The 27,193-nt window shown below is 39.9% G+C and overlaps 1 protein-coding gene across 9 annotated transcripts in view; it reads left to right on the top strand.

Moving 5' to 3' along the window:
* The window catches only part of nrcamb (neuronal cell adhesion molecule b), an 81,409-nt gene that overhangs the window by 37,596 nt on the left and 16,620 nt on the right, over positions 1-27,193 (top strand). For 3 of the 9 annotated variants that reach the window (XM_088995830.1, XM_088995831.1, XM_088995826.1), the window contains exons 2-24: positions 3,688-3,880; positions 6,663-6,768; positions 6,877-7,070; positions 10,073-10,195; positions 10,361-10,531; positions 11,463-11,519; positions 13,640-13,751; positions 14,746-14,930; positions 15,429-15,563; positions 16,088-16,231; positions 17,338-17,449; positions 17,534-17,700; positions 18,118-18,265; positions 18,360-18,484; positions 19,423-19,452; positions 20,755-20,856; positions 21,346-21,546; positions 21,621-21,691; positions 22,893-23,118; positions 23,752-23,867; positions 23,935-24,139; positions 25,282-25,404; positions 26,208-26,384. In XM_088995830.1, the coding sequence (XP_088851956.1) occupies positions 3,778-3,880; positions 6,663-6,768; positions 6,877-7,070; positions 10,073-10,195; positions 10,361-10,531; positions 11,463-11,519; positions 13,640-13,751; positions 14,746-14,930; positions 15,429-15,563; positions 16,088-16,231; positions 17,338-17,449; positions 17,534-17,700; positions 18,118-18,265; positions 18,360-18,484; positions 19,423-19,452; positions 20,755-20,856; positions 21,346-21,546; positions 21,621-21,691; positions 22,893-23,118; positions 23,752-23,867; positions 23,935-24,139; positions 25,282-25,404; positions 26,208-26,384 (3,133 nt within the window). In that variant the 5' untranslated portion in view covers positions 3,688-3,777. Of the gene's footprint in view, positions 1-3,687; positions 3,881-5,402; positions 5,436-6,662; positions 6,769-6,876; positions 7,071-10,072; positions 10,196-10,360; positions 10,532-11,462; positions 11,520-13,639; positions 13,752-14,745; positions 14,931-15,428; positions 15,564-16,087; positions 16,232-17,337; positions 17,450-17,533; positions 17,701-18,117; positions 18,266-18,359; positions 18,485-19,422; positions 19,453-20,754; positions 20,857-21,345; positions 21,547-21,620; positions 21,692-22,892; positions 23,119-23,751; positions 23,868-23,934; positions 24,140-25,281; positions 25,405-26,207; positions 26,385-27,193 lie in introns of those variants that run through there. The other 6 variants (XM_088995834.1, XM_088995828.1, XM_088995832.1 and 3 more) reach the window with 4 other exon arrangements.

Raw genomic sequence — 27,193 nt, 5'->3', positions numbered from 1 at the left:
AGTTGGAAGGGTTTTACGTACAGTTTCTCATCACGGTTACCAAGGAGATGACAAATGAGTCTGGGCCTCATGTCTTCACCCACCCGCGCGCGCGCACGCACACACACACACACACACACACACACACACACACACACACACACACACACACACACACACACACACACACACACACACACACACACACACACACACATACACACATTCCTGTTTCAATGGTTCTGTGAGGTCCGGATAACTCCAGATAAGGAGAGAGGACCACCGTTGCTGATAAATTTAGAGAATAACTAGTGTTACATTTGAACACAAAATGTCACCCCACTTCCCACTTCAGCTTCTTTAAAAACAAAGAAATAAAAAGTGGACTTGAAACTGAAATAACAACAGGAGTGAGGTGTCTGAATGGGTACGTGCAAAGTCCTCACCCCTGTAGTGAATTTGGTTAAAATATTGTTTAGCTTTTGGTGGTATGAACTTTTTCCCCTCATTAACCACGCACATAAACGCACACACACAGTGAGTAAAATGTGTGTGTATCCAAGTGAAATGAAAATACACACCAAAAAATCTTTTTGGGTGAACTTGTGAGGACCTCTCTGAAACTTTAACAGATGCATACATAGACCCTCTAGAAGCCTTTAGAATGAAAAACTTGTGAGGACCGGCCAAAAGGTCCTCACTTGTCAAAAATGTCCTCACTACGTATGGTATAAAATGTTAGTGGTCCTCACAAGACCCGTCATACAAACACACACACACACACTCCTATGTTTTTTCCACGACTTCATTCGGATTTATTCGGACAGTTAGGATGGCGAAAATGATCACTGGCACCGCCCAACCCAAAAATCGAAACAAGGGCGTGGAAAATCCTACTAGACCCTCCGCACCCTGCCCACCACCTTTTCCAGCGACTCCCCTGAGACAGGCGCTACCGATCCATGCGCACCAAATCCAACAGACATTTAAACAGCTTCTTCCCCCGTCGCCATGAACTCTCTCAACAGTAACCCAAATAGAACTGTGTAGTGCCTCAATTTTTCTTCCGATGATACTAGTGCAGCATGTTCTACCGGAGACAAATTCCTTGTGTCTTCTACATAGTTGGCCTATAAAGATGATTGTGATTCTAATTAAATTCGGATTATGTCCGATTATGGCACTCAAATGATCCATCCAAATTTTTTTGCATGTTTGTAGCATTGAATCTTTCCGAAATTAGCAATTGAATCTTGATGCTAGTTAGCATCTGCGTTTATATGACCAGAATTAAGTTTGCTCTTGAGAGTCGTTGGTATTCACAAAGCGCCCTCCCCCTAAGTGGACCTGAACACTCCGGGATTCGCTTTGCCTTCTCTGGCAGTCCGGACAACAATTACGGCGGCTACGTTCTGGAGGCGGTGGAAGCTCTTTAGCATGCAGATGGAAACAACATCACTTGACTAGGACGGCGGCGCGAGAGCGCAAATCGCTGCCTGTTAAAGCAAATTGGAAGTGAACGGCGTTTCGCTTTCATCTCATTGTGTCAGAAGCACCGAACAGAAGCGCTTCGCATCTTCAAAGGCAATATGAAAGCACTCTTGGATCATCTTTAAAGGACAACCGACGTCACTTTTTTGTTTCTTAACTGACATCAGAAAAACGTTTTGTAGCATCTAAAATACCCAAAGTATGATATTTTTAGTCAAATGCAAAACACCAATAAAAATGGCTTAAAGTGTCCACAATCTGCAAAAAAATTTAGCTGCGAATTGGGCATTTTCAGAAAGTCCCGCCCCCACTTCGTGACATCACGCCAAGACGTCTTGCATTTGTGGAGAATCAAAACAATGGCTTCAGATTCGGAGAATATGCTTTCTTGCTACAACTCCAGTTATGAATATGATTCAAATAGTTCTGAAGAGGAAAGCATACATGCTTGCAATCGATTAAAGAATTTATTCCATGCCATTTTGAGGCAACATTGGGGAGAAACGGATCATCAGAAGAGAGGCACAAAATGGCGACCTCCTGTGGCCACCTCTGATAAATTCCTTATATGGAGTTTGGACACCCTCTTCTGGCGGCTTTTGGGTGCAACACACGGTTTTCAGACCAAACAATACAGCAAAATACATTGACGTGATGGAAGGACTGCGACATTGTGTCTTTTTTTTTCGGTCAGGGGGCGTTCCTTTAGTGACGTCACACGGACTCGTCACCAACTCAAAAACAAGACTTGCTGAATATTCAGTGCGAGTCTTAAAACGTAAAATATAGCTATATGCGGTGGAATCTTTGTAAAATACGCTCAGTAGAAGTCATTTGAAGACATTTTACAAATTATGGACACAACTTGTCCGGAGACGTCGGTTGTCCTTTAAAAAAAGGCTTATTAATGCATTCAAGTTGCGGGTCGCTAAAATGGCTACTAGCTTAGATCGCTAATAAACGAAATGACATGAGAAGAAGGTTAGGGAGGAAAGGCAAACTTGTTTTTTTTGATAGCTATCAATCTGCATTAGCATTTGTTCTTATTCCTTTTCAAGAAGTTCATCAAAGACAACCGAAATAATGGATTGCTTGATTGTGTTCAGTCTCAAAGCCCCCAGACATCAAACAATGCATTTTAGCGCGAGAGGTAAGATGGAGGGAAAAAAAAGTAATCAACATAAACCCAATTTGCAATGAGGAGACGAGGAAATCCTCTGAGGCGGAAAACGGAGAGGCCTGCCATGCATACAGCGCAAAATTGGAGACTAATCACATAAAAAATATTTCCTCTGTTTCATTCTCGGAGCGCCGTTGAGGTAAATAAGTCAAAAGTGGGAACAACCTAGTTCAGCTCATTTTGAGTTGGGATCGGCGTAACATTCACATTTACTTTGTGTACTTTATAATAATACAGTGATACGTCGGTTTACGAACCCCTTGGCTTACGAACTTTTCGTTTTAGGAACGTTAAATTTATGAACATTTTACCTTGGCATTCGAACTATTTTTCTGGATACACACAGAGCTGCCACAATGAGTGATGTGTCGTTCGCGAATGAGCCCGTTCTCCTAACGAAGCCATTTTCCGAAAAAGAAAATGGAAGCCGACATTTTTTTTTTTGTCCTCTACTCCTCGCCCCCAGTCTTCGGTTAAAGCCACGTGATTAGTCTAGGAATATATATACAGTAAAGTCTCGTTATATCGATATCGGTTATATCGTTAGTACTGCTTATTACGATACTATTTCTATGAACGCAAGGAGAAAATTTACATGTCGCAGGATCGGATATATCGATAATCCGGTTATATCGATATTTTTTCTGACTCCCGAGAATATCGATATAACGAGACTTTACTATATATATATATATACAGTAAAGTCTCGTTATATCGATATCGGATATATCGATAGTCCCGGTTATATCGATAGTATTTCTATGCACGCACGGAGAAAATTACATGCAAACAGGGTTGGATATATCGATAGTCCCGGTTATATCGATATTTTTTCGGACTCCCTAGAATATCGATATAACGAGACTTTACTGTATATACAGTGATACTTTGGCTTGCGAACTTAATTGGTTCCCAAAAAGTATGTCTAAGCCGAAAACTGTGTATTCCAAACATTGATTTCCCATAGGAAACCATTAAAATGACAATAATCTGTTCCCTGGTCCCCCATATTTTTTTTTGTCTTTCCACCCTTGCAGCGTGATTCAACCTCCACGTGTCGGCTCGGCCGCGTGACTGAGCGAGGAGAGGCGGTGCTACTGGTAGGCAGACTTTGGCGTCGCACTCTGATGATGACGAGGAGAAGGATGGGCCAGCCTGATTTGCTGCTATCGCTGATGGCGGCGTTGCTATCGGGATGCCTGGTGGCGGCAGTGGAGGTCCCGCTCGATCGTAAGATGACACAACGAAACATGGAACATGAGACTTTTGTAGACTAATAGATGTTAAAAGTCTATTCGTTTAAAACAAAGAAAAATTAACAAGTTGGATTATTAACTAATTCACTGCCAGACGATGTGTAAAAAATGTGTCCAGTGCCAGGGTTTTTGTCATTTTCACTCAAATTCCAGGACCTACAGAATATTGAGTTTTAGGACTACACAGTTACAATGCAGCGTTAGAAACTTTACACTCTCTTTTTTTCATCAGAAAAAGGATTAATTCCTAAATGATATGGGTCTGGAGTTATCTGAGCTTGAAATGGGGATGGCTGTTTAAAATACAATGCAATAATTACATATTGGCTTCATATAGCACTTTAGCAATAGCTGAAGCTGGAACAAAGCGCTAACATCGAAAAAAGGGAAATGCTAACCCCTTCTGAAAGGGAACAAAAACATTGCCAGAGGCCATGGCCAGCGCTTTATCGGCACCCAAGCATTGAAAAAAACAAAACCCGAACAAATTGGAGAATGGCGCTCTACGTCATATTTTCAATTCCCGAATTTCTTCTTTCATCAGAAAAAGAGAGTTAATTCCTAAATGATATGGGTCTGGAGTTATTTGAGCTTGAAATGGGGGCGGCTGTTCAAAATACAATGCAATACATCCTTATTGGTTTATATAGCCCTTTAGCAATAGCTGAAGCTGGAACAAAGGGCTAACATGGACAAAAAGGGAAATGCTGCCTCCTAGTGGAAGGGAAAAACAATAATCATAATAATCATAATAATAACCATCCTAATAATAATAATCATAAAAAAAATAATAATAACAATAATAATAATCATAATAATCAGCATCCTAATGATCAGCATAATAATCATTATAATTATCATCATAATCATAATCATCGGCATCATAATCATCATCATAATAATAATCATAATAATCATCGTAATGAACATAATAATAATAATCATCAGCATCATAATCATCATCATCATAATCATAATAATAATAATTGTAATGATCACAATAATAATAATAATTCATCGTAATAATAATAATAATAATAATAATAATCATCATCAGCAGCATCATAATAATCATAATAATAATCATCATCATAGATCATACATTTTAAGCGCCTTTCAAAGCTCTCAAAAGGCAAATGCTACCCCCTTTTGGAAGGTAAAAAAACGCCAGAGGTCTGACCAGTGCTTTACCGGCACCCACCTGTAAGAAAAACCAAATCCTGAACAAATTCGGAAATGGCGCTCCATGTCATATTTTAAATTATCGAATACATTCGGGAATGGCAGTGAATGAGTTAATCGAAAAATGTACCCAATTTTTCATCTTATTTTATATTATTATTTTTAGCTAGTTTTAGCTATTTTTGAATATCACAATTAGAAAACCATTTTTTTTTTTTGCAGGCTTCATTACATTATTACTACTCCAACTGGAGAAACTTAATTATTTCCACACTAACGTTTTGGTTGTTGTCTTTCTTGTGACTTCTCGCTGATTCTTTCGGGGGGGGGGAAAGTTCTGGAAAGATGTAAGTGTGATATCGACAAAGCGGATGGTTTTGTTGTGGTGCATTTGCGGATTTGACGCCATTTTGGAAGATTTATTTTATTGTATTTTTTTGTGTGTGCTTTGCCGTGGAAAATAGATGTGCTGCATGCTAGCTTTCCAAGTAGCAATCTAGCCGTTGGCATGAGCTGACATGCTTTTTGCTTGATGGCACCGTTGCAAGACAGTCATTTGTGTTCTGCATGCCTTTTTTTGTTTTATTATTATTATTTTATTTTTTTTGTGACATAGGTACAGTGATACCTTGCCTTACGAACTTAATTTGTTCCCAGACAGAGTGTGTAAGGCGAAAAGTGTGTATCCCAAAAATTAATTTTCCATAGGAAACCATTCAAATGAGAATAATCCGTTCCCCAGGTCCCCATAAGACATAATTTGCTACTTTCTGATTTTCTAAGCCTTAAAACTGCAGAACATATACCTTATTTTATGTATAATAAATGTGCTGTGGTATTATAATTAAAGAAATAAACTGTACTGGATAATAAAGTGGTTTTATTTACCTTTGTGATGGTCGTTGATGGCTTGATGGAATGGAGTGACCGGTTTGATCAGCATTAAACACTTGGTGAGGAACGTAACCTTCTGGGGAATGATCCCTTGTAGGTGCTTTCTCTGCGATAATTTTACCTTGTTCCTCATCAACTGTGTTCCATTTAGCTGGGTTGATAGCTTTTTGCATCAAGTGTACAGATGCCTTGTGCAGGTTATTTGTGGAGCCTGTTTAATGGGATATTTTAACCTTGCAGTCTACACTCTGCCTTTGAACCATCAAAGTTTAAACTCACTGTCATCTGCCTGTCTCTTTAATGTTTAAACCACCCCCCCTCACTGCTGCGTTCTTGACCAATCACGTGGCTTTAAGCGAAGACTGGGGGCGGGGAATAGAGGACAAAAACAGTCGGTTGCTATTTTGTTGTTAGAAGAACGGGCTCGTTCGCGAACGACACATCACTCATTTCTGGCAGCTTCGTGTGTATCGTGAAAAAGGTTCATATGCCAAGATAAAATTTTCATAAATGTAACGTTCGTAAACCGAAAAGTTCGTAAGCCAAGGGGTTCGTAAACCGAGGTATCACTGTACTGATCTGAGAGAGCTTCTATTGGCATATCCCAGTTGTGCTTAAAAGGCCTTCTCCGCATTGAAGGTCAAAGTTGAACATCACCCCCTGTCTCTCATTTCTTTTAGTACCGCAGCCCCCCACGATCACCCACCAGTCCCCCAAGGATTACATCATCGATCCTCGGGAGAACATTGTCATCCATTGTGAAGCGAAAGGGAAGCCTCATCCCAGGTATGGGATGGGATCTCCTTGTTTGAGTGTGCAGGCCTATTTTTATTTTTTATTTTTAGTGACAAAACTACCCACGTTTTATTTTTATTTTTTTTTGCGGCTGCTCAGTTTCTCCTGGACGAGAAACGGCACCCACTTTGATCTGGAGCAGCACCCCAACGTGCACATGAGGGCCCATTCGGGAACGCTGGTGGTGGACATCAGCAGGGAGAGGGCGGAACATTACGAGGGCACGTATCAGTGCACGGCAAGGAACAAACATGGCACCGCCGTATCCAATGACATGGTGGTGCGGCAACCCAGTAAGTCTGTCGACCATTATTTTCTTTTTTTTCATCAAAAGATTTTTTGATGGATTTTCTGTTGTTTACACTTCATAAATACATAACATTCAGAATTAATGTTTTTGAAATTTTGTCGCCACTAATTTTGGACTTTTACCCAAAATGGAAATTCGCTCCAAAGATCGTTATTTTGATTTTTTTATGGGGTCAATTTTCAAACCAAATATTTTCTGTTGTTTCCGATTGACAAAAATAATCCACAAAAAATGGAATTTGTGTTTTTGAAATTTTGTCGCCACTAATTTTGGGCTTTTGCCCATAATGGAATTAACTCGAAAGATCATTTTTTTACCTCTTTTTTTGTTGTTGTTGTTGTTGTCAAATTTTAAACCAAAGATTTTCCGTTGTTTTCGATTGACAAAAAATGGAGTTTGTGTTTTTTAAATTTTGTTACCACTAATTTTGGACTTTTTCCCAAAAAGGAAATTGGCTCAAAAGATCATTTTTGGACCTCTTTTTTGGAGGGGGGGGGGGGGGGGGGGTCGAATTTCAAACCAAAGATTTTCTGTTGTTTCCGATTGACAAAAATAATCCACAAAAAATGGAATTTGTGTTTTTGAAATTTTGTCGCCACTAATTTTGGACTTTTGCCCAAAAAGGAAATTGGCTCAAAAGATCATTTTTTGACCTCTTTTTTTTTGGGGGGGGGGGGTCAATTTTCAAACCAAAGATTTTCTGTTGTTTCCGATTGACAAAAATAATCCACAAAAAATGGAATTTGTGTTTTTGAAATTTTGTCGCCACTAATTTTGGACTTTTGCCCAAAAAGGAAATTGGCTCAAAAGATCATGTTTTGACCTCTTTTTTTTTGGGAGGGGGGCGGGGGGGGGGGGGGGGGTGTCCAATTTCAAACCAAAGATTTTCTGTTGTTTCCGATTGACAAAAATAATCCACAAAAAATGGAATTTGTGTTTTTGAAATTTTGTCGCCACTAATTTTGGACTTTTGCCCAAAAAGGAAATTGGCTCAAAAGATCATGTTTTGACCTCTTTTTTTTTGGGAGGGGGGCGGGGGGGGGGGGTGTCCAATTTCAAACCAAAGATTTTCTGTTGTTTCCGATTGACAAAAATAATCCACAAAAAATGGAATTTGTGTTTTTGAAATTTTGTCGCCACTAATTTTGGACTCTTCCCCATAATGGAATTAGCTCGAAAGATCATTTTTTTACCTCTTTTTTTGTTGTTGTTGTTGTCAAATTTTAAACCAAAGATTTTCCGTTGTTTTCGATTGACAAAAATAATCCACAAAAAATGGAATTTGTGTTTTTTAAATTTTGTCACCACTAATTTTGGACTTTTGCCCTAAATGGAAATTCGCTCCAAAGATCGTTATTTTGATTTTTTTATTTTTTTTTGGGGGGGGGGGGTCAATTTTCAAACCAAATATTTTCTGTTGTTTCCGATTGACAAAAATAATCCACAAAAAATAGAATTTGTGTTTTTGAAATTTTGTCGCCACTAATTTTGGACTTTTGCCCAGAATGGAATTAGCTCAAAAGATCGTTTTTTTAACCTCTTTTTTCGTTGTTGTCAAATTTCAAACCAAAGATTTTCTGTTGTTTCCGATTGACAAAAATAATCCACAAAAAATGGAATTTGTGTTTTTGAAATTTTGTCGCCACTAATTTTGGACTTTTGCCCAGAATGGAAAACCAAAGATTTTCTGTTGTTTCCGATTGACAAAAATAATCCACAAAAAATGGAATTTGTGTTTTTGAAATTTTGTCGCCACTAATTTTGGACTCTTCCCCATAATGGAATTAGCTCGAAAGATCATTTTTTTACCTCTTTTTTTGTTGTTGTTGTTGTCAAATTTTAAACCAAAGATTTTCCGTTGTTTTCGATTGACAAAAATAATCCACAAAAAATGGAATTTGTGTTTTTTAAATTTTGTCACCACTAATTTTGGACTTTTGCCCTAAAAGGAAATTGGCTCAAAAGACCATTTTTTTACCTCTTTTTTGGAGGGGGGAGGGGGGGGGGTGGTGTCCAATTTTCAAACCAAAGATGTTCTGTTGGTTCCGATTGACAAAAATAATCCACAAAAAATGGAATTTGTGTTTTTTATATTTTGTTACCACTAATTTTGGACTTTTTTGCCCAAAATGGAAATTGGCTCAAAAGATAATTTTTTTACCTCTAAAAAAGAGGTAAAAAAATTATTATATATTATTATAATTATTATAATTATTATTAAGGGGGGAGGGGGGGTGTCCAATTTTCAAACCAAAGATTTTCTGTTGTTTCCGATTGACAAAAATAATCCACAAAAAATGGAATTTGTGTTTTTTATATTTTGTTACCACTAATTTTGGACTTTTTTTAAAAAAAAATTTAAACCTCTTTTTTGTTGTTGTCGAGTTTTAAAGCAAAGATTGTCTGTTGTCTCCGATCGACAAAAATAATGCAGAAAATTCATAATGTATGTTTTTGAAACTTTCTCGCCAGAAATTTTTGACTTTTGCCCAAAAAAGGAAATTGTCTTGAAAGATTTTTTTGACGTCATTTTTCTTTTTGGTTGAATTTTAAAACAAATATTGCCTGTTGTTTCTGCTTGACAAAAATAATTATAAAATTTAGAATGTATTTTGTTTATATTTTGTCACCATAAATTTTGGACTATGGAAATTGGCTCAAAATATTGTTTTTTGGCCTCATTTAGACTTTGATTGGCAGACTCGTACTGTAACTCGCAGATTGCGCCGTAGTGTATTACCGACTGTTAATTTTGTATTTTGAAGCTGCTCCCTGACTTTCTTCATGATTATCCTTATTTCAGCAAGATCATTCATTTTTTTTAATTTAATATATTTTTTTTAAATAATAAATTTACAGACCTGGCATATTTTGACAACTTTTTATTGTCACTCAGTGGCGGTAAAATAAATAAATAAATAAAATCACTTTCTTTATGTATGTGTGTGTGTGTGTGTGTGTCTGTGTGTGTTTAAACCACTCCAGGATCTCCTCTGTGGTCCAAAGAGAAGATCAAGCCAATTGTCATTCAGGAGGGCGTTTTCTTGGTGTTGCCATGCCGACCTCCCGCTGGCTTTCCTCCTCCGATTGTCTTCTGGATGGACAACAGTAAACTTCTACACACACATTCGACGTCTGAAATTGCGAAAAACGGGCTTTGAATGAATTCAATATTCTCAGTTTCTGGACCTTGATAAATAATACGAGAAAGTCGAATGCAACGGGAAATGTCCAGTTAAGTCTCATTGCTGAAATGAGGTGTCTCCACCGCAGACTTCCAGCGGTTGCCTCAAAACAACAGGGTGTCCCAGTCGTTGAACGGAGACCTTTATTTCTCCAACGTGCTTCGCGAGGACTCCAGGAACGACTACATCTGCTACGCCCGCTTCCCGCACACGCAGACCATCCAGCAGAAGCAGCCCATCGCCGTCAAGGTCCTCAACCGTAAGTGACGTGTGTGCGTCTTGGCGCGGATTGCGCGTGGCGTAGGAGAGAAACCAGAGGCCTGCTCGCCGACTGACTGAAAATATATCGTTGCCGCTGCAATGTGTGTGTGGTCCTGCTGTTATTTGCCATAGCACAATCGTTCCTGATCTGGTGCACCCTCATTTTAATTTAATTTAATTTAATTTTATTTTATTTCATGTAAATCTATGTAATTATATTTATTTATGTATGTATTTATTTATTTGTTTTTGTTTGTTTGATTATTTACTTAATTATTTGTTTGTTTGGTTATTTACTTATTTATTTACCTGTTTCTCTATTTATTTATTTATTTATTTATTTATCAATTTATTTATTCGTTATATACATATGCATTTATTATTATTATTATTATTATTATTATTATTATTATTATTATTATTATTATTATTATTATTATTGTTTTATGTATTTATCTTTTTACCCATTTGCTTATTTCTTTATTATTATTATTATTATTATTATTATTATTATTATCATTAGTATTAGTATTATTAGTATTATTATATTAAATATTTAGGTATTTATTATTTATTTATTTATTTATCTGTTTATAATTGGCTTATTTATTTATCTATTTATTTGTTTGTTTGTTTATTTATTTATGTATATATCGATCAGTTTCCTTGTTTATTTATTTATCTGTTTATTAGTATAATTATCATTATTATTTTATGTATTATTATATGTGTATGTATTTATATATTATTATTATTATTATTATTTTATTTTTTTATTATTATATACATATGTATTTATTGATTATTATAATTATAATAATAATTATTATTTTATTAATGTAACTTTTTACCCATTTATGTATTTATTTATCAATCAAAGCATGTCCATAATACTGGCTTGTTTGAATGCTATTTTTGTTGTGTTTCAGTGGACGCGATCAATGATACAATGGAAGCTTTTTACAATGACACTGATTTATTTAGTGGTGAGTTACGGTAAATTACCACTCCCTGCCCTTTTTTTCGCCCTACCCAGTCGCCTTTAACCGCAGTGGAACCTCCAAAGTTGAACGCGCCCCGTTTCATGATGCCGGTTGACTTGCGAATTGTTCTAAATGCAAAACTAAATTTGGAGTCAAATGTTGGTCCATTCTTCTCTTGTTCATGAGATGAAAAATTACTTATTGACAGTGAAACAAAAAATACATTTTCTTGTATGTTGACTGAAGAATTTTGGTTGAAGGTAGTTCCGTCTGTTCATGTTGTGAATCACTTTTCTGCATTGAAACGAACTATGAAGACATTAATGCGTTCTAAGCACGAGAAAGCGTTAATAATTCTCTAAATGGTAGTCATAAAGCTAAAAAATGGTAAAAGGAAATTGAAATACAGGTAACATCCGACTTACGACCGAGTTCCGTTCCGACTAAACGGTCGTAAGTCAAAATGGTCGTAAGTCGAAATCCATTCAAAATGTTGAATAGAGACTCGGAGGTTAAATGACTCGCAAACTCTGTTGCCATCTCACCGTCAATTGCTGTGCGAGAGTGAGATGCTGGCTGGCTGGCCTAAATTGTCGTACACGTTGACGGCCTGCTAGCGTGTTGCGGTACCAGGCGTAGAATTAAAATTTTAAAAATAGGGTCTGGAGGTTGTGGTCGTAAATCGAGCCGGTCGTAAGTCGGATGTTACCTGTATACTGTTGTAGTGCCTTCAAGGAACATGGCTTATGATCTGTTTGTTTTTTATGGTGGTACAGTCAAACCTCGATTTTCGACAATAATCCGTCCCCAAAAAAATACAATAAAAAAAAAAATCTACAAAAGCCAAAGAAAAAGCAAACACCCTTACATGCAGATTTTTAATTTTTTTTACTGAGGTTAGAATTTGCTTGCCTTCAAAATCAGGGCGTTCGACTTTGGAGCTTCCACTGAACCTGAAGGGATCCAGACTATCCCACCGACTAACCCGTCAACCCTTAAATTCAATCCTTTTCCTCACTACTCTAATTTTAGGTACCTGTAACACACATCCCTTCACTCAAACTACCCGCCCCTGTCCACCATCCAATCAAAAATCTGTTGCTTGCCTTTTGTATTTCTTGAATCGACCTTGTAATAACATCTTTACAATGTTGAGAAAAACTGTCTAACATATCACTACACTGCCCCCCAACATCCTTTCATGTTGTACAGGACCTTCGTTTCTTTTCATATTTGCTCTTTGGTGTGCAAGATGTCGGATTCAATTGCCTGCGGCATCTGCGGATGACTCCTTTTACCGCTTTATTGCCAGGAAATGTTGATCTAATTTGCCTTTATTCATTTCGCTCGCTATTATGACTCCCCAGAGGGAAAATCGTTTGCTATGAATTTGCCCGAAAATGCAAATACTGGGCAATAAAGTCCGAAGAGGGGTGTGCTTTCTTCTAGTAGATGCCAGTGACATCTGGTCTTGGCCGCAGAGTGATAATAACTCATGTGTGTGTGTGTGTGTGTGTGTGTGTGTGTGTGTGTGTGTTTGTGTGTTTGTATGAGTACTCTTGTGAGGACCACTAACATTTTATACCATACGTAGTGAGGACATTTTTGACAAGTGAGGTCTTTTTGGCCGGTCCTCACATGTTTTTTCATTTTAAAGGCTTCTAGAGGGTCCATATATGCATCTGTTAAAGTTTCACAAAGGTCCTCACAAATACACCCAAGATGATTTTTTGGTGTGTATTTTCATTTCACTTGGATACACTCACTTTTTTTTACTCACTGTGTGTGTTTATCTGTGTGTATTTAATGAGATGAAATATTTCATACCACAAAAAGTCAAACGATATTTTAACCAAATTCACTACAGGGGTGAGGACTTTGAATGTAGCCATTCAGAAACCTCACTCCTGCTGTTATTTCAGTTTCAAGTCCACTTTTGATTGCTTTGTTTTTAAAGAAGTTGAAGTGGGAAATGGGGTGACAGTTAGTGTTCAAATGTAACACTAGTTCGTCTCGAAACTTATCAGCAATGGTGGTCCTCTCTCCTTATCTGGAGTTATCCGGACCTCACAAAACCATTGAAACTGGAATGTGTGTGTGTGTGTGTGTCTGTGTGACTGCAGAAGAGCCGGCGGATGAGAGGAAGCCCACGTTCCTCCTCCCGTCGGAACCGTCCAGCTCCAAAATGGTGCTTCGTGGTCAGGTGCTGGAGATGGAGTGCTTTGCGGAAGGCCTGTATGTATCAAATTTACTTAGTAAGCATTTTGGTTACATTTTGAAACCATTCCTATGATATCTGTGGCCCAATTGGGTCAAAAATACCAAAAGGATGGAGAATTATAGCACTACCGATGTATTTGTCCTCTTGAAATTAGCTTGTCAAGATCCAAATTTGGGGGAAAAAAAGCTCACATGTTGAAAAAAATCTAGCTTGCTCGGTAGATAGCACACTAACTAGATAGATAGGTAGATTGATAGAGAGCTAGATAGATAGATAGGGAGCTAGCTAGATCGATAGATAGGCAAAGAGCTAGCTAGCTAGCTAGATAAAGAGCTAGATAGAGATCTAGCGAGCTAGATAGATAGGGAGCTAGCTAGATCGATAGATAGGCAAAGAGCTAGCTAGCTAGATAGATAAAGAGCTAGACAGTGATCTAGCGAGCTAGATAGATAGGGAGCTATCGAGCTAGATAGTTCGAGAGCTAGCGAGCTAGATAGTTCGAGAGCTAGCGAGTTAGATAGATAGAGAGCTAGATAGATAGCGATCTATCGAGCTAGATAGTTTGAGAGCTAGCGAGCTGGATAGATAGAGAGCTAGCGAGCTAGACAGACAGAGAGCTAGCGAGCTATCGATCTAGATAGTTTGAGAGTTAGCGAGCTAGATAGTTCGAGATCTAGTGAGCTAGATAGAGAGCTAGCGAGCTAGATATACAGGGCGCTAGCGAGCTAGATAGACATAGAGCTAGCTAGATAGAGAGCTAGCTAGAGAGCTATCAAGCTAGCGAGCTAGATAGCGAGCTAGCTAGCCAGACATATAGCGAGCTGGCAAGCTAGCCAGGTAGATAGCGAGCTGGCAAGCTAGCTACAGTAGATAGCGAGCTGGAGAGCTAGATAGCTAGATAGCTAGCTAGCTAGACAGCAAGCTAGCTAGATAGCTAGCTAGACAGCAAGCTATCTTATTAAATTATAACCAAAAATAATATGTCTTATTCTACTTTTTGAACGCAAGACCCACTCCCGCAATCTCCTGGGCCAAAGTAAGCGGCGAGCTCCCGAGCACGCGTGCCTCTTTCCTGCATCACCAGAAAATCTTGCGTATCGTCAACGTGTCTGAAGCAGACGCCGGCGACTACCGCTGCACCGCCAGGAACCATCTGGGTTCAGTCCACCACACCATTAAAATCACGGTCAAAGGTACGTCGCCATCCCACTTTGATGATCTTCTTCACTTTGATGATCCGTTTTTCTTGCACAATCAATCAATATCAATCAAAAAAATGGACAAAATCCGACTTCAACGGACAGTTAGGACGGCGGAAAAAATCATTGGCACCGCCCTACCCAGTCTCGAGGACTTGCACACTGCAAGAATCCAAACTAGGGCGCGGAAAATCCTACTGGACCCTCTGCACCCTGCCCACCACCTTTTCCAGCTACTCCCCTCAGGCAGGCGCTACCGATCCATGCGCACCAAATCCAGCAGACATTTAAACAGCTTCTTCCCCCAAGCCATTAACTCTTTGAACTCTTCAACAGTAGCCAAAATGGAACTGTATAGTGCCACTTAGCAGTTTTTTTTGACGACGATACTAGTGCAGCGTGTTCTACCGGAAACAAATTCCTTGTGTGTTCTACATACTTGGCAATAAAGATGATTCTGATTCTGATTCTGATCTTCCTTTTGTTTTGCAGCCGCTCCATATTGGATCGGCAGCGCACCCACAAATCTCGTCCTGGCCCCAGGAGAGAATGGAGTGTTGATGTGCAGGGCCAGCGGGACGCCCAAGCCGAGCATCCAGTGGGCCATGAATGGCGTCCCCATAGAGAGTCAGTGAAGTGTATTGCCCCTGCCCTACCCAAAATTCATCTATCATTAAATAATAACAATTTAGTCACAAATATATCGTTGAAATATTCTGCTGTATGAATGTCTCCAAGCTGTACGGGTTAATTTTAATAATAGCTAGATAATACTAATAATTTTAATAACTAGATAATACTAGTGGGCTTCAATCGGCAGTACATAACAAAGCCAATTTAATATACAGTAAAGTCTCGTTATATCGATATCGGATATATCGATAGTCCCGGTTATATCGATACTATTTCTATGCACGCACGGAGAAAATTACATGCAAACAGGGTCGGATATATCGATAGTCCCGGTTATATCGATATTTTTTCGGACTCCTTTGAATATCGATATAACGAGACTTTACTGTACTTTAAAATGGGCAACTGCCAGTGAAATGCTACGAGCACATGTATGCACTTGTGGTCCGAAATAAGAATACATTTGACGAAAATTCGCCTTTTCAAGTCCCATAATATTCTTTCACCGGTGACAACAGATGCCCCAAAAGACCCCAGCCGGAAAGTAGAGGACGACACTATCATTTTCACTGACGTGCAGATGGGATCCAGTGCCGTGTACCAGTGTAACATCTCCAACCAACATGGCTACCTGCTAGCTAATGCCTTTGTTAACGTCTTGTGTAAGTATCGACCCCGAAAAACTGTATTTATCCCAGTGGAGCAATTTAAATGGTGGTTGGGAGCGTCCTCATGGCAGTTGAACCAATTTAAACCTGAAATTGACATAGTGCTAATGAGTAGCTTTAGCCTAGCTAGCTATTCTGATGTCTGATAAATTGTTGACAAGTCGAGCTACTGTATCTGTTTTCTGGATGAGTTTCTAATGCGAGTTGTCACACAACTCCAAAAAAAAAACCTCTGCACAGGTGTTGAGTAGGCCCACACCGAGGAATCGTCTCACTAAATGATAGAGATTAGACAGAATAGAAGTTATCATATTTAAAAGTTTCATGCCTTTATATGCTTAGTGAACATGTGTGACTCGAGTACACAATGAAAGCACAGAAACCATGGGTCAATCTGAGGTCAACAGACACCGCTTGTTAAGCTGTCATCTTCATCTCGGAGATCTGGCCTTGGACAGAATTTAGGACTTGGGAAACTCCTTTATCGCAGGAGTAATTTACGACTTGAAACTCCTTCACAGGAAGAGCTCATTAGCCAGGTTACAAATATATCAGTTCAAGGAAAAGACAATGTTTTATTGGTTACAGCTGTTTGTGCTTAGAACTCAAGAGGCGTGGTATTCTAATCAAGAAAACTATGTTTTACTAATGTATCACTTAAATTTGCATATACTCTCAATAAATAGCTTGGCAAAGGGCTGCAGAATTCAGCCGTCTGTCATGAATGGCTACGTCTCCTGCCGGCAGTAAATGACAATCTTTCTGTGTTCGAGCCTTTGTCCACAGTGTCCGACCGAACATCTCTGACACTATGAAACATCAATGCAAAGTCCTGCTTTCATCATTGTAGAGAATGAAAAGCAGTGGTGTGAGGACGGAGCCCTGTTGGTACCCTGAAGCAATGGTGATGGGGTCAGACAGACTCCATTTAAATTGTCTTTCCGGTAGAAATGATCTGCGAGGATTTGTGGTTGTGATTCGTTAAATTCAGTGAAGTCTGCAAAATGGACGCCGTCTGTTTTGTTTCCGATAACAAAATGATCCAGACACGGATGCATTAAATGGCGGCATCCCATTTATCACCATGCCTCGTTTTTCAGCCGAGCCGCCCAGAGTGCTGACGCCGGCAAACGCAGTCTACCAGGTCATCAAGAATCACCGAGCCTTGCTAGAGTGTACTTCCTTCGGCTCGCCCATTCCTAAAATTACCTGGTGAGTTAATAGACCCTGAACTTGCATAGCTAATGTGCCGTGAAAAATCACCAATGAGGTTTCCCCTACCCCATTCTGTCTCAGGTTCAAGGAGACTCGATCCGGCACGTTAGACGCCGAGACGTACAAGGAGCACGACAACGGCACTTTGGAAATCCGAGTAGCTCAACCGCGGAATAGCGGAAAATATACCTGCGTGGCGCGGAATTCTCTTGGGATCTATGAGAACCACGTGCATCTGGAAGTCAAAGGTACTCATAGCTCAGGATTTGGCCTCATAACAATCGGAGTCCAACAAGTGGTAGAAAATAAACCCAGTCCAATGTAATAATGACAATAATAATCATAATACATGTCATTTATAAGCACTTTTCAAAACTGTCAAGGTCACTTTACAGTAACAGGATACGTTCTTCTGTGGGTGAGCAGCGGCAGCCACATTCGCCAGCGTTCACTCAACCCGGAAGTAACTCAAATAGATAGAAAGCTAGATGGCTAGCCAATAGATAGCTAATCGCTAGCTAGCTAGATATCTAGCCTACCAGCTAGATAGCTCTATAGCTAATAGATAGCTAGCTAGATAGCCGGCCAGGGAGGTTGATAGCAAATCGATAGCAAATCGTTAGCTAGCAAGATAGCTATAACATCATAACCTGATTCGTCATCAGAACCGACCCGCATCCTGAAGCAACCGGAATACCGAATGGTGCAACGCGGCAGATCCGTAGTGTTTGAGTGCAAAGTCAAACATGACCCTTCGCTCGTTCCCACGATGACGTGGCTGAAAGATGACGGCGAGCTGCCCGATGACGACAGGTGAAAATGCGATCGGTATCTAAATAACAACCGTAAAGTTCTTCACGTTGTACGTCATTGACCTTAAAAACATTTCTTTGATTGCTTGAAGCAGATTTGTGGTGGACGCCGATAGCCTCGCTATCGCTGACGTGATGGAGAGCGACGCCGGCGTATACACCTGCGTCATGAACACCACCTTGGACTATGATTCCGCCAGTGCCGAACTCACTGTTGTTGGTACGACCCCCTCACTCCGGAAATCTATTATAGGATTGACTATCTATGTTTCCCACTCTCCGCTCTTAACTCATTCACTGCCAGACGATGTGCAAAAATGTGTCCACTCCAGTGCCAGGGTTTTTGTCATTGTCACTCGAATTCCAGGATCCGCAGAATATTGAGTTTTAGGACTACATAAACACTCCATGCAGCGTAAGAAATCTTAGACTCTCTTCTTTTATCAGGAAAAAAAAAATGTTAATTCCTAAATTATATGGCGCTGGAGTTATATGAGTTTGAAATGAGGGTGACTGTTCAAAATACAATGCAATACATACATATTGGTTTATATAGGGCTTTAACAACAGCTGTAGCTGGAACAAAGCGATAACATGAAAAAAAGGGAAATGCTGCCCCTTTGTGGAAGGGAAAAGACTTTGACAGAGGTGTGTCCAGCGCTTTATCGGCAGTTAAGCATGGAAAAAAACGGAACAAATTCGGGAATGGGGCTGTATGTTATATTTCCAATTCCCGAATTTCTTCTTTCATCCAAAAAAGAGTTAATTCCTAAGTTATATGGGTCTGGAGTTATATGTTTGAAATGAGGGAGACTGTCCAAAATACAACACAATACATACATATTGGTATATATAGCGGTATAACAACAGCTGAAGCTGGAACAAAGCGATATCATGAAAAAAAGGGAAATGCTGCCCCCTTGTGGAAGGGAAAAAACATAGCCAGAGGCCAAGGCCAGCGCTTTATCGGCACCCGAGCATGAAAGCACAAACCCCAAACAAATTCGGGAATGACGCTCTACATCCTATGTTCAATTCCCGAATAAATTTGTGAATGGCAGTGAATGAGTTAACATGAATATTTAACCGCCGTTGGGTAATCTTTGGTTCAATATGGCTAACCGATCACTCCACTTGGTATTCCGTCCACGCTCGCAGAGGCCACTCTGACACCGACCGTTGTCAACGGTAAAGCCTGATGCGCATGTAGCTTCACATATAACCTCCATTTTTATTTTGGGATGTTTGATTTCTTGTCATGATTCTGGTTTTGGTTAGCATGTCTGCCTCGCATTCAGGGTGTTCGGGTTTGAATCTCCTGGTGGCGATTGCATGCTCTCTATATGCATGTTTATGAGGTTATTTGAAGATGTCCCCCAACCCAAAATACAGTGATACCTCGGTTTACGAACCCCTTGGCTTACGAACTTTTCGGTTTACGAACGTTACATTTATGAAAATTTTACCTTGGCATACGAACTTTACCTTGGCATACAAACTTTTTTCGTACACTGAGCTGCCTCAATGAGTGACAAAAAAGACAGGCAGACGACAGTGGGAGAGTTTCAACTGTGATAGTTCAAAGGCAGAGTGTAAACTGCAAGGTTAAAATATCCCATCAATCAGGCTCCACAAACAACCCGCACAAGCCATCTGTACACTTGATGCAAAAAGCTATCAACCCAGCTAAACAGAACACAATTGATGAGAAACTAGATAAAATTATCACAGAGAAAGCACCTACAAGGGATCATTCCTCAAGATGGTGAAAGAAGAAGGCTACGTTCCTCATCAAGTGTTTAATGCTGATGAAACCAGCCACTCCATTCCATCAAGCCATCAACAACCATCACAAAGGTAAATAAAACAACTTTATTAGACAGTACAGTTTATTTCTTTAATTCTAGTAGCATAGCACATTTATTATACATAAAATAGGGCATATTTTGTGTAGTTTTAAGGCTTAGAAAAAATAGAAAATTATGTTTTATGCGGACCTGGGAACGGATTATACTCATTTTAGTGGTTTCCTATGGGAAATTAATTTTTGGCATACACACCTTTCGCCTTACACACTCTGTCTTAGAACCAATTAAATTCGTAAGCCAAGGTATCACTGTACCCCAAGATCGACCAGTTGAGCTATCACCCTAATATGGACATCGAAAGACATCGTTGTCAAGAAAAAGGCCTTTCGGATTCGCTGGGAGTCGAGAGGATCATTTGTGATGCAGTCGCAGTACCCGCAACGCTTCCAAATGTCAAACGCGCTCATTATTCACCTAATTCGAGCATGCGTTCGGAATTATCGATGGAAACGCATCCATCTCAATCCCGAGCGATCGCTCAAGATGGACGTGCTTCAATTCATATGCATGACACGCCACTCGGACGGGTACGTCTTCATTTGTGTCATCTCGTGGCATGGACCTGACGGCGAATATCATTTGGCGTTTGGCTAACGCATTGTTACGTTGCATTTTCCTTCAGAGCGACCCGAACCACCGACCGATCTGGAGCTGACGGACCACAAAAAGAGGAGCGTTCAACTCACTTGGATTCCTGGCGATGAGCACAACAGTCCAATTGAGAGTACGTACGAATTTCGGGTCAAAAGTTCCGAACTCTGATTTTCATTGAACCGAATGGATACATTTTGCCAAATAGCAAACTTAGCTTTTGATCCTAAAAATTGTCATTGTAATTCAGTTGCAATTCCTTCGTTACAGGGAAAAAAAAAACGGATTTTTACGATATAGTTTTACTGCTTCCGCATACTTTAAACCAGAGGTGTTCAATATCGTAAAAAGAAAGGTTCATCCTTTACAATTTATTAACATTTGAAATACGCTCAAGTCAGTCACCAAAGCATTTACCGTACTATATGGCGCTTCTGAGTATCAGGCAAAACTTAGCTTCAGCTACGGTATTCGCTTCCGCTAGCAATCATCACGCGATCGCTTGATCAATCTAACCAATGCGGTGGTGGATTTTACATATGGCCAATGGCAAATATTCACCGAACAAAATAAAAATGACATGATATATTTGCTCAAATATGATATTTATAATTTCCCCAAGAATTTTTGATCCAGTATGAGGACATGCTTCACCACCACAGAGGACACTGGCACAACTTTACCGAGGTTGCCGGTACCGAGACCACGGCTCACCTGAAGCTGTCGCCCTATGTCCACTACACCTTCCGAGTCCTCGCCGTCAATGCCATGGGCAGTAGCCGACCCAGTTTCCCATCCAAGATGTATAAAACCGAGCCGTCAGGTACTAGAAATCAGCATAAAATATTTTTCCTCTCAGGAAATTTTGTAATACATTTTTTTGGTGCTTTCTAAAAGCTCCAGATGAGAATCCAACCGATGTCCATGGATTTGGAACAGAACATGACAATCTTGTCATTTCATGGAAGGTACGAATTTATCTGCGTTTTGACAAGTGATCAACATGAGTCCAAAAGATGTCAAGTGTACTTTTAATGGCCACTCCGAGTTGATATTTATTGTAAAATTAAATACAGTGATACCTCGGTTTACGAACCCCTTCGCTTACGAACTTTTTGGTTTGCGAACGCTAAATTTATGGAAATTTTACCTTGGCAACTATTTTTCGGGATACACACAGATCTGCCACAATGAGTGATATGTCGTTCGCGAACGAGCCCGTTCTCCGAACAAGAAAATGGCAACCTTGTCTCCCTATTCCCCGCCCCCAGTCGTCGGTTAAAGCCACGTGATTGGTCAAGAATGCAGCAGTGAGGGGGTGGGGGTTACAGACAGAGAGAGAGTGAAGCCATTCTCCAAAAAAGAAAATGGCACCCAACATTTTTTTGTCCTCTATTCCCCACCCCCAGTCTTCGGTTAAAGCCTCGTGATTGGTCAAGAACGCAACAGTGAGGGGAGGTGGTTTAAATATTAAAGAGACAGGCAGACGACAGAGAGAGACTGAGATAAATCAAGCCATCAACGACCATCACAAAGGTAAATAAAATGACTTTATTATACTGTACAGTTTATTTCTTTAATTATAATACCATAGCACATTTATTATAAATAAAAGAAGGTATATTTTGTGTACTTTTAAGGCTTAGAAAATTAGAAAGTAGAAAATTATGTTTCATGGGGACCTGGGAACGGATTATACTCATTTTAATGTTTTCCTATGGGAAATTATTTTTTGGGATACGCACTTTTTGCCTTATACACTCTGTCTGTGAACCAATTCAGTTCATAAGCCAAGGTATCGCTGTAAAACAAAGAGAATTGCGTCATATGTATTGAACAGAACCAAACAAACAATCTACTGAAGAGCTTGCTAGCATAACTAGCATCGATAGTGCGCTCCGTTACAATCAATGTAATCGTCTTCATGTATCAAATCTACTGTATATGAATGGTCGACCTTGTATATGCGCGGTTTCGGCTCATTTTTGCCATCGTAATGCCCGTTGAATTGAAGTAAATAATGATTATGATACGTCAGTTCGCTAACGAAGCTTCTTGGATGAGGAGCGAAAACGTCCGACACCTTCAAAGAAGTACAGATGACGGCTAAAGACACTTTTCTTTCCATCAATGATTATGATACTTTTTCGGTGTAAACGTCTTCCGTAGCCGCTGTCAGGCCTCCAAGCCAACGGGCCGGGACTCCATTACCGAGTGATGTGGAGACAGAAGATAATGGACACCGATTGGATGATGGCGACCGTAGCTAACAACTCCAAATTTGTGGTGTCTGGAACGCCCACATTTGTTCCTTACGAGCTTAAAGTTCAGGCCGTGAATGACTACGGTGCAGCGCCCGAGCCCGCCGTCGCCTTTGGACATTCTGGGGAGGATCGTAAGTCCGATTCCTTAAGACAGGGGTGTCAAAGTCATTTTTTGCCGCGGGCCACATTGTAGTTATGGTTTCCTCTCGAGGGCCGTTATGAATTTGGGGAACCCATTAAAATCCCTTCAAATATTACATATAGAGCACACAGCAAATTAATGAATAACTCGTTTTCAAATCTGAAGTCAAGAATAATGACTTTTATTGTGGTTGACATCCAAAAATATGAAATTTTGGCTCAGATTTTAGCAATCATCATGGAATTTAACAAGTTTGATTTGCTTTCGCGGGCCGAAAAAATGATGTGGCGGGCCGGATTTGGCCCGCGGGCCTTGACTTTGACACCTGTGCCTTAAGATTTTACTGTTTTTTTTTTTTTTTGTTTGTTTTTTTACTGCTTGACCCGTATCCTTCTTCCTGTCCCCGAAAAGCGGTGTTGACGTACAGTAAAGTCTCGTTATATCGATATCGGATATATCGATAGTCCCGGTTATATCGATACTATTTCTATGCACGCACGGAGAAAATTACATGCAAACAGGGTCGGATATATCGATATTCCCAGTTATATCGATATTTTTTCGGACTCCCTTGAATATCGATATAACGAGACTTTACTGTATTTCTGTTACTTCATGACAGTGCCGGTCGCCGCTCCAGAATCCGTGCAGGCGTATGTGTTAAACAGCACCCTAGCCGAAGTCCACTGGGAGCCCGTGCCACAAAAACTAATACGTGGATATCTCAAAGGGTATAAGGTACAACATGGGAATAAAATGAACACAGGCGTCATTTATCGGAGGACTGAAGATTCCGTGTTCGCAGGTGTATTACTGGCGAGATCGCAGTCTACACAAACATAACCCCCGTCACGCGGAGAAGCAGATCCTGACCTTCAGCGGCAACCACAGCAAAGGAAAACTACCTGGCTTGCACCCTTTCAGTCTGTACTCATTTAATGTCAGGGTATACAATGGCAAGGGAGAGGGTCCCCCGAGTCGCAACCAACAGTTTGAGACCCCCGAAGGAGGTAGGAAAAGTACATTTCACTGACTGTTCCAAAAAAAATGACTCAAATATACTATATGAGTGATGTAGTACAAGTTTTCGATCATTGATTAGCTCACTCACTGCCATTCACAAATTTATTCGGGAATTGAAAATATGATGTGTAGGGCCATTCCTGAAGTTGTTCTCGTTCTGGTTTTTCTTGCTGGAGTGCCAATAAAGCGCTGGACAGACCTCTGGTCATAGTTTTTGGCAGCATTTCCCTTTTTTCCATGTTACAGCTTCAACGCGATATAAAACAATATGTATGTATTATCATCATAATAATACATTTCATTTATAAGCGCCTTTCAAAACTTTCAAGGTCACTTTACAGTCACGGGATAAGTTTTACAGTGGGTGAGCAGCGGCAGCCACATGCGCCGGTGTTCACTCAACCCGGAGAAACTCAAATAGATAAAAAGTTAGGTAGCTAGCTAATAGATAACTAATAGCTAGCTAGCTAGCTAGATAGCTAATACATAGCAAATAGATCTCTAGGTAGGTAGCCAGCCATATAGCTCGTTAGCAAATAGCTAGCTAGCAAGGTAGCCAACTAGATAGCTAGCTATATAGCCAGCTAGCCATACATTTCATTTATAAGCGCCTTTCAAAACTCTCAAGGTCACTTTGCAGTCACAGGATAAGTGTTTTCTGTGGGACTTACTATCTGGCGAGCTATCTGTTTGCTATCTATTAGCTATCTACTAGCAGGCTAGCTAGCTTTCAATTTACTTCCGGGTTGAGTGAACACTAGCGCGTGTGGCTGCCGCTGCTCAACCGCAGAAAAACTTATCCTGTGACTGTAAAGTGACCTTGAGAGTTTTGAAAGGCGCTTATAAGTGAAATGTATTATTATTATTATTATTATTATTATTATTATTATTAAACTTGATAACCTCCCCCAAAAAAAGTAGAAGTAGTCATGGCAACCAAAATCTGCCGTATAGCCAGTTTAGCATCCGTCGCAATGAGAAGTAAATATTTATAGCACCGAAAAGTCAAAATAACTGAGCAGGATTCTACCTTTGCCCACAATCTGACACGGGATGTTAATTTTTGCTTTGATGTCTTGGAGAACCGCTTGAGATGACAGTTGCCGACCTCTCAAATTCATTTTCACAGTGCCGGGAGCTCCTTCCTCTTTAACGGTCACCAACCCCAATTTGGATTCTTTAAGCCTTGAGTGGAACCCTCCTCGTGACCGTAACGGACACCTGACGGGCTATACCCTGAAATATCACCCAGGTGAGCTAGTTTCTTGGTCATTTTTCTGAGTGATGAAATGTCTGGCTTTGAGTTTTGGGATGAATTGACGCTGAATTAATCATCTGTATTTCTTTGAAATTGTCGGACGTGTCGCTCATCATCCGAAGAGATTCGTCAGCGACAGTTAGTCATGCTGATGAGGTGATACTAGGGCAAATTAGGAAATCAGGCCAGTCGTCAGTCAAGACAATAGAAGCAATCAGTGGAGCCGCAGGAATTAGTCCTCTGCTCCCCCCAACCTGAGATTAGGGATCAATCATAGCAGAATCCGGCACGTCTGGACGGACAGTCAAAGACAGCTTTATTGTTAAATATGCTAATATGCATGACATACAGCACAGATGAAATGACTGTCCACTCGGACTCAGCATGCAAGGCACTTATAATGACTTTAACATAATAAATAGACAAACATAATAAACATGAAAACGCCAATTTGCCAGGAGAGGAGAGCCGCTGCGTGTTCACGCACCGCCATCTTGGGAAAAACAAAAAAAATAAAATATTAGGGATATATGTATATAATATAATATAATATAATATAATATAATATAATATAATATAATATAATACAGTAAAGTCTCATTATATCGGATATATCGATAGTCCCGGTTATATCGATACTATTTCTATGCACGCACGGAGAAAACTACATGCGCTCAGGGTCGGATATATCGATAGTTCTGGTTATATAGATATTTTTTCGGACTCCCTTGAATATCGATATAACGAGACTTTACTGTATAATATAATAACTTATCCCCCACCCCGCTATCTCATAGTGAATCACTCCAATGAGCTGGGCCCAGAGGAGGAGGTTGCCTTGGCCGCCAATGAGACTTCAGTCACTTTACTCAACCTCAAGTACAGCACACGCTACAAGTTTTATTTGAATGCCAAAACGCGCAAGGGGGCCGGACCGGCAGTTACTCAAGAGGCGGTCACCGTCGTGGATGAAGGTAAGCAAGAAAAATATGCGGAAAATATGTTTTTAATTCCAAAATGATGATCATTTACATATTTTTTTTTTTTTTGGTTTCAAATGAAAAATAATATAAGCATTTTATAGACGAATATAGACCATATTTAAAGGACAACCGACACCACTTTTTTGTTTCCTAACTGACATCAGAAAAAAACGTTTTATAGCATCTAAAATACCCAAAACACGCAAGCTGATCTTTTTAGTCAAATGCAAAACACCAATAAAAATGACTTAAAGTGCCTAAAAAGTACTTCAATTTGAAACCGGAAGTGGCCAGTTTCAGAAGGTCCCGCCCCCTTGTTCGTGATGTCACAACAATACGTCTTTCCTTGCTCGAGAATCAAAACAATGGCTTCAGATTCGGAGAAGATGCTTTCTTGTTAGTCATCCAGTTATGAATATGATTCAAATAGTTCTGAAGAGGAAAGCATAAATATTTGCAATCGATTAAAGAAGTCCTTCCGTCTCATTTTGAGGCGTCTAGACTCCAATGTAGCGTCCCAGAAAATGCACAAGATGGCGACAAAGCTCCGTTGGAAATGGTCTGATTTGTCTGCTGGGAATTTGTGTAAACTAGTATCAAATAGTAGTTTTGGTGCAGCACACAACAATTCACCATAGCATTATTTATGTTTTCCTACTAATTTTACCATCAACACGGATCAACACAAAGTTTTCAGACCAAACAAAGTACCCAATATGCATTGTGTGTCGCTTTCTCGGTCAGGGGGCGTTCCTGACGTGACGTCACGTCAGGAATCGTCACCAACTCGAAAACAAGAC

This window comes from Hippocampus bargibanti, linkage group LG05 (assembly GCF_051943395.1).
Source record: "Hippocampus bargibanti isolate YZ-2025 linkage group LG05, ASM5194339v1, whole genome shotgun sequence".
NCBI lineage: Eukaryota > Metazoa > Chordata > Actinopteri > Syngnathiformes > Syngnathidae > Hippocampus > Hippocampus bargibanti.
Note: the sequence above shows the minus strand (reverse complement) of the source record. Positions and strands in the feature narration are given on the sequence as shown.